General features: G+C 42.3%; 1 protein-coding gene and 1 long non-coding RNA gene across 2 annotated transcripts in view; one reads left to right on the plus strand and one right to left on the minus strand.

Annotated features, from left to right (window-relative positions):
* The window catches only part of LOC127053508 (uncharacterized), a 29,140-nt gene extending 22,463 nt beyond the window's left edge, over positions 1 to 6,677 (minus strand). Inside the window, exons 1-2 of the long non-coding RNA XR_007775065.1 lie at positions 6,504 to 6,677; positions 4,923 to 5,071 (exon numbers count right to left, since the gene is read on the minus strand). This is a non-coding gene — a long non-coding RNA (uncharacterized LOC127053508). The remainder of the gene's footprint in view (positions 1 to 4,922; positions 5,072 to 6,503) is intronic.
* A 283-nt stretch (positions 6,678 to 6,960) lies between these two features.
* On the plus strand, positions 6,961 to 7,821 carry ADO (2-aminoethanethiol dioxygenase). Its single transcript, XM_050958347.1, has one exon. It carries the CDS (start codon positions 7,037 to 7,039, stop codon positions 7,748 to 7,750), a length of 714 nt encoding a protein of 237 aa, XP_050814304.1. The 5' UTR covers positions 6,961 to 7,036; the 3' UTR covers positions 7,751 to 7,821.
* The last annotated feature ends 3,492 nt before the right edge of the window (positions 7,822 to 11,313 follow it).

Below are 11,313 nucleotides of genomic sequence, written 5' to 3' on the forward strand. Positions count from 1 at the left end.
AGATCTGTCTGAAGGCTGATATATGAACTCAATTCATGCCTTTTAATTTCAGTGCAGTTACATAGGGGATAATATGTCCTGCTTAATTGCCTCTGTTTCCCCAGTGCTATGTACATTTTCCTAAAAATAATTGATAACTGACTTTCTTTTACTTTGATACACAAATTGGGTGAGGTAATATATTTTAATGGCTCAACTTCTGTTGCCAAGAGAAATAAGCTTCAAGCTAAACAGATTTTCTTCTTCTCTGCAAACCATTACTAGAGAGAGAGCAAATATTATGGAAATGTTGTTGGCTGTCTCTCTTTTTAGTCTTGATCTCCTAATCTGAAGCATATTTGGCTAGCGTCCATAGTCATCCATTCGACTAGTGGCTGCTATTTTTAAAAAGTTGTGTTGCCTTACAAATTCATTGACAGGAATATTGCTAAAAAAACTCAGCTTTCTAAACAGATATCACTTTGCTGTGTATAAAACACAGATCTGCAATCCTCAACAATGTGAAAAATTTTCTAATTTTAAATTATTTATCCAATGATTTAATACCTTGTGAGATGGTCCAATGTTGTGACATTTCATTAATCATAGCTAACAAATGACATTATACAATAAAATGTATGTCCATTCATTGTCATTGATCTACCTGACCATTACCCATATCTATAACTTCTATGAGCTGATCACATCCTTAGTACTTAATCAGTGTCAGAACAAGTTAACAAGAACTGGGAAGGAGGTCCTAGAAAACGATAGCAGTCAGTGAGTGATACTTCAGGAACATGGGGGAAGTTCTAGAAGAGGGTGGCAGTATGGAAAAGAGAATTTGAGAGAGAGAAACTGGCAGTCTTTGGGAAGGGCTTTGAAGAAATAGAGGAGGAATGGCAGAAAGAGGATGGGAAAATTCAGAAGAAGGATGGTAACAGCTGTAAAAGCATGCAATGCACATCTAAGCATGATCTATGTCTCATGGAGGAGGAACAGAGCAGGAAACCAAGACTGGAGCCTGATTCTGATGTGAACCACACTGGTTTTACAGATCCTGGCCATCAAGTTGACAATGCAAAGCAGACTTAAGTGCCCTGGACATTCCCACTCCATAAAAGTAGGTTGCAAAGTCTCTCTCTTTTCCCCCCACAAAGGTGGGTGAGGACCAGTGAAGAAATCAGCTTTGAAGCAGAAAGTGGGATTTGTTTATTCTGTTGGTTTGGCTGAATGGCTTGATTCTACTATGGGTTGGACTTTTATATTAATTCTGAAAATGTCTATGTGATATATTTTATTTGATGTACATGCATCATAAACTATTGGAAAGACACTGTGTGTCTTTGTTAGAAACTGAAATAAATATATTAAATAAAAATATTAAGCATCAAGAGGTGATCAATTGTAGAAAGTAAAATTTATCATCAATATGGCCTGGGAATCCCATGCAACTGCTGCTGCAAAGATGAGACATTATAAAATGGTAACAATAAACGAATAATAATAATAATAATAATAATAATATACACTTCTGTAGCGCCTTTCATCCAAAGAGCTCACTGGAATTTACAAATCTCACTTAAAGTTCACAACCTCTCTGTAAAGTAGGTGTGACCCAACGACCCCTTGATGCCAAATTAATTTGGCAGAGGACACAGAAGGTGCATAGAGTTTTACAAGGATTCCATGGGTTGGATAGCTGCATAATAGTTCACCAAAAAGAGGCACATCAGGTCTCTACCAAGAGCCAATATCCCACTAGTCATCATAATCATAATGAAATGTATGCAGAGATAATATTTAAGAAGTATCTATATGTATATCTATGTTGAAAATTATGGTCTTATGGTCTTGGAGTTAAGGCAGGTCACCAGGAGGTGACATACCTCTGAAATGTTCCTTTCACGCAGAAGGTAACCAATACCCATGTCCCTGTCTGGACATTTGTGTACTGTGTGCCTCACACTGCAGGCCTATGGGCTCGTCCAGACTAGGGGGGGGAAATCGATCTTAGATACGCAACTTCAGCCACGTGAATAACGTAGCTGAAGTCGAATATCTAAGATCGAATTACTCACCTGTCCAGACGGCGCGGGATCGATGTCCGCGGCTCTCCTTGTCGATTCCGGAACTCCGTTGGGGTTGATGGAGTTCCGGAATCGATATAAGCGCGCTCGGGGATCGATATATCGCGTCTAGATTAGATGCGATATATCGATCCCCGAGCAATCGATTTTAACCCGCCGATACGGCGGGGTAGTCTGGATGTACGCTATGTGTATAGGCAGCCAAGTGTGGACTGAGTGAATGTGAAATCTACAAGAAGAAATCTACAGGAAGAAACAAACAAGGGGGTGTCCTGTATGTTAATAAAGACAAAAGACATCTCTGCTGTTTCTTGGAGTGCAATGAGTCACAACGAATTCTTCACTTAGAAGGCAAACCGACAGTGAGTTTGTCTCAGGAAAGGAGAATCACAGGCAGCCTGACTGAAAAGTGCTGCAAGAATTTTCAGTGAGCAATTCTACAAGCCATGAGAGTACCTGGTTAATTAAGTTTAAGCTCCAGAATGCATACTTCTACATAATATCATTTGATTCTCTACGCGCTGTTAGATAAACTGAGGCTTGATTTCACTATAAATAGATCTAAGTGCTCTGTGTTAAGCAGAGCAGTGATCTGAGGTGCAAGTGGTAAGCTGAGGTGTAATGTTTATTTGGAAGCGGTGAATCTGTGAATACTGTGAGCATCCAGTGGACACTCCAGACGTTCAGAGGAGTTGAGGGTTGGAATGTGCCCATCACTAACCTGTGGAGTGATAGTAGGGCCTGCAAGACCTAGATGAAAGTGCTTGTGTTGCCTGTGGACAGTGGCGTTGTGGAGCTGACCCATGGCAGACACATGACAAGACTTCCTTGTGCTAAAGACAGGTGGTAGCAAGGTGCCTCACAACCTCGGGTACCCCAGGAAGCATCACAGTAGGCAAGTATTATTAGGGTGACCAGATGTCTCGATAAACTCAGGACTGTCCTGATTTTTAGGCATTCGTCCCGCATCCCAACCGACGGCTGATAGGGACACAATCTGTCCCGATATTTTGTGGCACACACAACCCCTCCCCTTTTTTTTTTTGGCTCCGCCAGCGGCACTCAATTTTGGTTTGTTTGTTTTTTGCTCTGCTGGTGACCTCCCATGTGTCCTGATATTTTCTTCCTCTCATCTGGTCACCCTAAGTATTATACACAGCTTTACAGACTGATAAAGTGAAGTACAGAAAGGCTATATTAGCAGTTGAGCTAACCAATTCCTTCCTTATACCAGACACATTACTCAGACTTCTTAAATGACCCTATGAACTTGGCATCTCTACTCCAGTGAAACTGTTTCACCTGGCAACACACAATAGGAACCGATGGGTAGAAGAGTAAGCATTCAAGCAGTAATCTATGAGCATAAAATGTGATCGCTGAGAGAGTAAATGTCCAAACAAATGTTTGTCCTGAGTTTGCATGTCTGTGACTGAAGGGATCTGTCATTAATATTGTGCTCTTGGCCAGAGTAACTCCTAAAAAATCATTGCTTTTACACCTCAATATGGTCCTACAGAATAGAGCTGAGTAGGAGGGGAGCTTCAGTATGGCATGTATCAACCCTTTTGGCTTCTCGCAGAGTTCTACATGCCAACCAACTTTCTGATGAATAGATTGTCTGCTTAGTAACCCACATACTATGAATACAGACAGAAAGGATCTAATGCCTGCCACCATGTATCTCCTAAACACAAAGAAAGAAAGATGCCTGTTCACAGGCTGTAGGCACTCTGGCGGATATCTAAACTCACAATCTATAACAGGTTTCAGAGTGGTAGCCATGTTAGTCTGTATCAGCGAAAACAATAAGGAGTCCTTGTGGCACCTTAGAGACTAACAAATTTATTTGGGCATAAGCTTTTGTGGGAAGATGTGGCTTCTAGCCCATGAAAGCCTATGCCCAAATAAATCTGTTAATCCATAACAGCAATTCAAACACCAACAAACTGGTGACCACTTTTCCCCCTCTCCAACAAAACAACCAATCAACCAGGGAGTTGCAAGATTTTTATGTGGGGAGGGAGGGTCACGGGCTGTCACCCTCCACCCCAAACCCCGCTTTGCCTCAAGCATTTATAATGGTGTTAAATATATTAAAAAGTGGTTTTAGCGTATAAAGAGGATTGCACTCAGAGGCTTGCTGTGTGAAAAGGTCATCAGTACAAAAGTCTGAGAACCCCCGCCATACACAATGCAATACCCGAGGCAGGACAGACACTATACAACTTATTGCTAAAATCATATCTCATTGAGTAAGTGTATCATTTGTCCACAAAACATGCTCTTCATTTTTAAATTAAATTGTTGAATTTGACAAGCTGTATCCACTGGGTTCTTATTCAATGTAATAATGACTCTTAAAAACAAACTTTGTATTTGTGGATAATCTAAGCTTCATACCCAGCTGTACAGACACTCTTTTCTCAACCTACGTATTTTAGAATTTTTTTTAACATTAGCTTTAATAAAAATTTTTACCATTCAGCCAATCTTTGCAGCAAATCAAAATCAGCTTGTCTTTATTATATTCTAAACATACAAATAATTGTTTTTTAATTTAAAAAAACTTTACAATATTCACTAGACAGAAGATACGTTCTCCTGTGCACGTGTAATGCCAAGAAGGTAATAAAACAAATATTAGTACAAATGTGTTCACTGGAAACACATATACTTTATGCCTGTTACCAAGTTGTGCAATACAATTACAACAACTTTGTCAGGGGCTGAGCAAGAAAAGCGCTATCAACACAGGAGTTGTCTCTTATCTTATACGAGACTATATAGGCAGTAATTAATATTTAATGGAAAATAAGTATATGTCATGTGCCACCAAAGCAGATGCAGTACCTTTTTTTACATCAGACTGTGAGACAGTCCCACTTCTGCACCACCATGCCATGACTGGGTAAAAAGACTGCCACTCATCCCCATTCGACAATATTCAGAATCTTCAAAGGTCATAATTTGGAACCGACGTTCTTGTTGATGATTAGCTTCTGTTAATGACAGGCAAACAATTTAATCAGACACAAAAAAAGAGGGTAGAGACACCCATGAAGAGAAAAGAAAGAAAATGCTTGCAGTTGCCAGCTACCTGTACTAAACAGATAATTAGATTCTCTGAAAGACGACAAACAGTGTTAGATTTTTTTAAAAAGCAACAAACCTGAAGTTCTTAACAATAAAGCTTATAGAATAAAATAGTTTCATTATTACAAATGAATAGGGACTAATAATAATATCTACATAGTGGTTTGCAGAATCACAGTAATTTGCAAACATTAAACGACATATGAACTTCAAATCATTAAATTTCAAAAATGAATGAAAAAGTAGTTTCAGGGACTGTACCCTCTCCTGAGCCCTTTGCCAATTTTTCTAAATTTACAATTACATTTTCTTATGTTTAAAAAGAAGAATCTCCCCCGCTATTTTGAGAAAGTTACCTTTCCCTTTTGTTTATGTTGTTCTAAGGGACCAGTCCCGCAAATACTTATGCACCTGAATAAATTGTTTTAAAATGTATCCAGTTTATCTGCATATTTGTTTGGACTCTTGATCCTACATTGTGATCCACAAAGGGAGTCTGCTATTAGAAAAACTGATCACAATGCAGGACTAGTGACTAACTGACTACCCAGGGGAAACAGTGCAAGTGATTCTACACAAAGTGTTGTGCATTGCACAGGGTACATAAACTGAAAAGAGAGAATATCTGTCAATTTAGGTGTTACGTATAACAACAACTAAAAAAAAAAGTTCAGACATACGTGTGATTTTGAAGTTGTTGGTGTCTCTTTAATGAAGTAGGTCCTGATCTTACACAACTGCGCACAAGAAGACCTCTGACTTTAAGTCAGTAGGACTCTGCACAGGTACAGGGGTACAGCTGCACACAATAACTTGCAGCATTGAGAATTTAAGCCTCATAACACCACTGTGAAATAGATAGATAAATACTATTCCCCCATTTTAGATTGTGAAATTGAGAAAAAGTTTACTGGCAAAAGTTTTAAATAAATGATCACTAATTTTGGGTACCCATCTTGAGATATTTAGGGCCTGAACAATAAAAATCAGGCCCTTGGGTTTCTCAAATTGGACACCCAAATATTAAGGCTGCAGCATTTGAAACAAATGCAGAAATCCTAACTGAGAGAACAGAGAGCTGCTCACAGAAAAGCACAGCTTTAATAACAGCATGTATATGTTACTAGTCAGTACTGTAAATATTTATGCATATCCAATAATCCCTGATTTTGCCATCACCTGATTGAAAGAACATGTCTAGGCATCACAACTTGCAGCTACACCCAGCTCCCGGGGCTACTGAAAAAAAAATTGTACCACGGCTCTCCTCCCGAGTTTCTGAAGGTATTTATATCTGTATATGTTTCAGGCTGCAATATATCAAGAGAAAGAGCGTACCGTGCACTCAGACAGCTTTAGAGTTTTTCGTTACGGGGAACCTTTGCTGTGCTGTGTAGCACGTGTCCTGATCTGCACCCCCAGCCCTGCAGTGTTCTGATTGCAACAGCAGGGAACACAGGTGGCCGCAATGTGCCTGGTGCCTTTTAGGCCCTGGAGGACCATGAGCTCGAAGCCCTCTTCCTGCAGCAGGAAACACACCAGCCCCCTGGGAGATGTAGTTTTCTCTTTCACCCTGAAAGCCTCCTTACCCTGCAGTGCCTATGCCTGTGAACGCGGCCGCTCAGCAGAGCCAGGCAGTTCCCAGCCTACAGCCCCCCGGCGCTAGCCACGCGTTCCCCATCCGGCAGGGACAAGACTTTGCACTGGGCCGAGCCTACTGGGTAGGGTGGGGAAGACTACAAGCCCCATGATGCAAGAGGCCGTGCGCGCCGGCGCAGACGGGCGCGCCCTGCCCTGGAGTGGGGGTGGGGAGCACGGCGGAGAGCGGCGCCCGGGCGGGCAGTGCCGAGTGCGCGAACCTAGGAGCGACCATGCCCCGGGACAACATGGCCTCCCTGATCCAGCGGGTGGCCAAACAGGCCCGCATTACCTTCCGGAGCCCGGCGCCGGAGCCGGGCTTCGGCGAGAACCTGCACCGGCTGCAGCAGCTGCTGAGCGAGGTGCGGGCCGAGGACCTTCACCTGGTCCCGCGGGGCCCGGCGGCCGTGCCGGGGGCGGGCTGCTCGCGGGCCGGGGCCGGGGCCGGGGCGGTGCCGCCGGTGAGCTACATGCACATCTGCGAGACGGAGAGCTTCAGCATGGGCGTGTTCCTGCTGCGGAGCGGGGCCTGCATCCCGCTGCACGACCACCCGGGCATGAACGGCATGCTCAAGGTGCTCTACGGCAGCCTGCGCATCGCCTGCCTGGACCCGCTGCCCCCCGCCGCGCCGCCCGGCGTCCGCCGCCGCGCCCTGCTCCGCTCGCGCCAGCTCTGCACGCCCGCCTCGCCGCCCTGCCTGCTCTCGCCGCACACCGACAACCTGCACCAGATCGACGCCGTGGACGGCCCGGCCGCCTTCCTCGACATCCTGGCGCCCCCCTACGACCCCGAGAACGGCCGGGACTGCCACTACTACCGCCTGCTGGAGGCGCCCGCCGCCGAGCCTCAGGCCCTGCCCCGCGAGGTGTGGGTGGTGGAGACCCCGCAGGCGGCTGATTTCTGGTGTGGCGGAGAGCCCTACCCCGGGCCCAAGGTCTCCCCTTGAAGCCGGTGGAGGAGGGACCGTTTTCCTCCTTCCCTTCCCACCCACTACTTCTTCCTCAGCAGGGATCGTGTGGGGCCTGCTGGAGTAGGGGGCCCCTCCTCCTCTGGCAGGAGGTCGAAGAGCCGCCAGCAGCGGCACGGGAGGATCTGCCTTGTGTCGTGGCTCATTTGAGGTGTCGCAGCGGCTATGCTCCCTGTACAAAAGCCATAGCCACGATTCCCTTCCCAGCCGACTTTGAAGTAATGCTAGACACTACAACAGGCCCAGCTCTTAGTCCTCGGGTGTGGCAAGCCATTCCCCAGCCTCCTCGGGGCAGTTGGATGTGTTGAGAGAGTATTTGTGTGCATGTCTTGGGCTATCATTTTCTCAGTTCAGCTCATCAATTCCAACAATGAAGCATCCAGCTGCTGGGGCCATGGGCTGCACTCTTCTAGGGTACTGCTCTTCCGATGGATAATTGTAGTAGAAACAACTTTTTATACACAGACCGTGCCCCAGAGGAGCTGATTGCCACTGAATTAAGGGTGGAAAAATCTTGTGTGTTTTCTGCCGATGGTGCACACAAGAGAACAGTTTCTGGGGCAGATTATGGTACCGTTTCCCTGTCCAAATCATCAGAAAGACACCAGCCAGTTAACTCACACAGGAAACCCAAATCATGGTGGCTGAGCATCTCCTATTCCTGGCTAAAGAGAATAGCAATATCCAGCCAGAACTACCGCTGTTAATTACATAGACTGTATTTGCAGGAAAGCTACAAAACTAAAACATCTTTGTGCTTATTGCCAAGCTTTTTGAGTGGAGAGCACTAAAGGATCCAGGGGATTTTTTTCTCCTTTTGATTGATGTGAAGACATGCAAAAGTAATGCTGTTTAAACTTCCACACAACTGAATGTTAAAGTAAATAGCAGTATTTTGTCTAACCACTTAGGACCACTGTTTAGTTTTTGACACCCCTCTTTCATCTCCCTTCCTTCCTAAAGTTAAGAGAATAAATACAATAAAACTTCACTCTTCTATAAGGCATGTTTGTAAGTACTCTGAAAACTCATGAGGTGGTATTTCCAGCCTGTCTAGTCCCACTAACAGTGTCTCCTCAAATGCAGCTTCCCTACTTTGTGGGTAGGAATAGGGAGCTTATCCCCACCACCCAAGGTAATAAACAAATGGGAAATCTTCAGTGTTTGTTGGGGATTGTCCCTGAAATGAGCATCAAGAAGATCTATATGGAACTAGCAAGACATTGAACAACTCTTGGGCCAGGAAATGCTCCTAGAATTAACAGTAGCCATTTCTAAGGTTACAGTTAATTATAAATTAAGGTTTGTCACATTATAAAGGGATGTTGTCAGATAAACTGCTTTAAATATTCTTTAAGTTACATAAAACATAAGATTAAAACTGAAAACTTGTAAAAATTTGTTTTGTACGTTTCTTTAATTAATGAAAATAGAACAGCTTCTAATCAATTTCACTTTAAAGTGCTCATGCAGCCCTATGTTAGGTGGAAGCACTACACAGAAGCTTTTTTTAAACTTCATTGCTATTTAAATGTTTTGTGGGAATTCTTCTAGTGGTCTTAGAGCTGTATATAAACACAATCCTTTAAATTTGAGGCCAGATTTGGCCTAAGGACATCCCTTGAAAGTGAGGCCTACATTTTGATACATAACAGAACATTACAGGCTTTATAAGCCTTGTGTTTTCCCTCTTTATACTGTTTATAAAAATTGCTTTTTCATGATGCTTTTCATAAACATAGTGTAAAGAAAACAGTGAATTTTGCTTTGCTACAGTGTAAGCAGTCCTATGGTTTAGTTTGCCTATGACAGAGAGTATGATCTTTCTAATAATGGAGATACTTTTTCTATTAGTGAAATATTCTGTTTATACTGCAGGGAAAGATTTTATGTGCCTGCATATCTTACTACACACTTTCTACCAGAGACCCAAACTTGAGTAGCCTTGACTCTCCTGGTCTTGGAGTAGTGACTTGACTTAACCACTCCATAATTGATACACGAACCTGTTCTGGAAGTTCTCCCTTGGCTATTTTTTCTTTGCTTTGTGCATTTTAAAAGCAGATTTGTTTTTCCTGTACAGTTGCTTATGTGTGAGTTTTAAAATAATCCTTTTGTGGCTCTGTATTTAACAATACTTCAAGGAGCGTGTTCTTGCCTGCAAAAGATTGGATATGAAATGCACTGAAACACACACTACATTTTCAAATCTCAGTTTTCTGAAAAACAAATGATGTCATTTCAGGCACTTTGAAGTGCCAAAAAATAAATGAAAACTGCATGATTTCTAAAGCTGCCATACTTGCTTCTCCTGGAATTCCATTGCAGCTCAGCTTTAAATAATAAATAAGCAGTGAGATCACATGTTCTCTTATATTTAGTGGTAATGCAGTTCTTCAGTATATTATGAGTCTAATTCTCTGTTCTGTAACACTAATGAAGACATTTTTTTTCAGAATTCCTTATGGAATACAGCATGTAGGGTGCAAGCTGCTCTACTGGAAATACAAACCGTTCCAAAGAGAATTTTTATCTAACCCGTTTTAGTCTCTTGTCTTTCGGCTCTCTCGTTTTGCTGTCAGTTTTACACAATATGTAAAAACTAGTCATGATGTTTAGTGGGATGTGACTTTAATATATCTTTAATGCTAGTGATCCCTTACATTGCAGGATGTTCTGGCAACAATCACAGCAGAAGCTTTATTAAAGTGGAGCTAAAAGGACCAGTATTAAAGTAAGTTCTAGTCCTGTTGGTATCCAGGAAGAAACAAACAACTAAGATGTATTAAAGAAAAGACTTTGTTTAACAGGTTTTGCAACCTTCATATACTTAGTAATTAGTAAGAGCGTTTGAAGTAAATTCTATCTTTAAACAGAAGGCTCAAGTCTGTATTGCTGTTCTTTCTCACTGCAACCTGGGTATTGTGTTTTCATAACAGCAAAATTACTGCTGTTGATGATGAACTATAGAATAAATACAGGATATCTCACAGTTGGCCTCTGATTATTTTCCCTTGCAAGTGTAAAAGTCTTATGAACCCAACCCCGTGAAAAGAATATTTTTTTTTTGTCCTTTTGCAGTCACAAAAGTCTGTTATGAATTATTTTTAAATTAATTCCTGTATAGTTTATACATGAGTCTTTCCTGTTATGTAAGTGAAAATGCCAGGGCACTGTGACATTAATTTAGCTGTATCTGTGGCTTCCTTTCATAAACCTTCTATGCTCCCCATATAGTCAAAGTGCTGTCTAGTCTCAATGTTTTGACATTTGAGGACAGGTGTAAATCTGAGTTAAAGGCATGGACTTAAGACTGTAGTGTCAGCTGTCTTAAAAAGTTTCTGTTGTAGCCCCATTGATTCATCTGTAGTTTTCTTAAATCAACCTATTTATTATGCATCCTTTTTCTGTCAAGTTTATGCCTCTCTTCTCCTTTAACTAGGAATGTAATCTTAACATGTTAAATTGTTCTTACTCAAGAGTATAATTTTGCACTAATCCAACTGCAGTTAGATCTGTGGCACATTTTGGACAAACTAGCC

This window comes from Gopherus flavomarginatus, chromosome 6 (genome assembly GCF_025201925.1).
Source record: "Gopherus flavomarginatus isolate rGopFla2 chromosome 6, rGopFla2.mat.asm, whole genome shotgun sequence".
In the NCBI taxonomy this organism is placed as follows: Eukaryota; Metazoa; Chordata; order Testudines; family Testudinidae; genus Gopherus; species Gopherus flavomarginatus.

Bases quoted from the DNA above. Each gene is read 5' to 3' on its own strand.
- ADO (XM_050958347.1), top strand. From the start codon at position 7,037: ATGCCCCGGGACAACATGGCCTCCCTGATCCAGCGGGTGGCCAAACAG.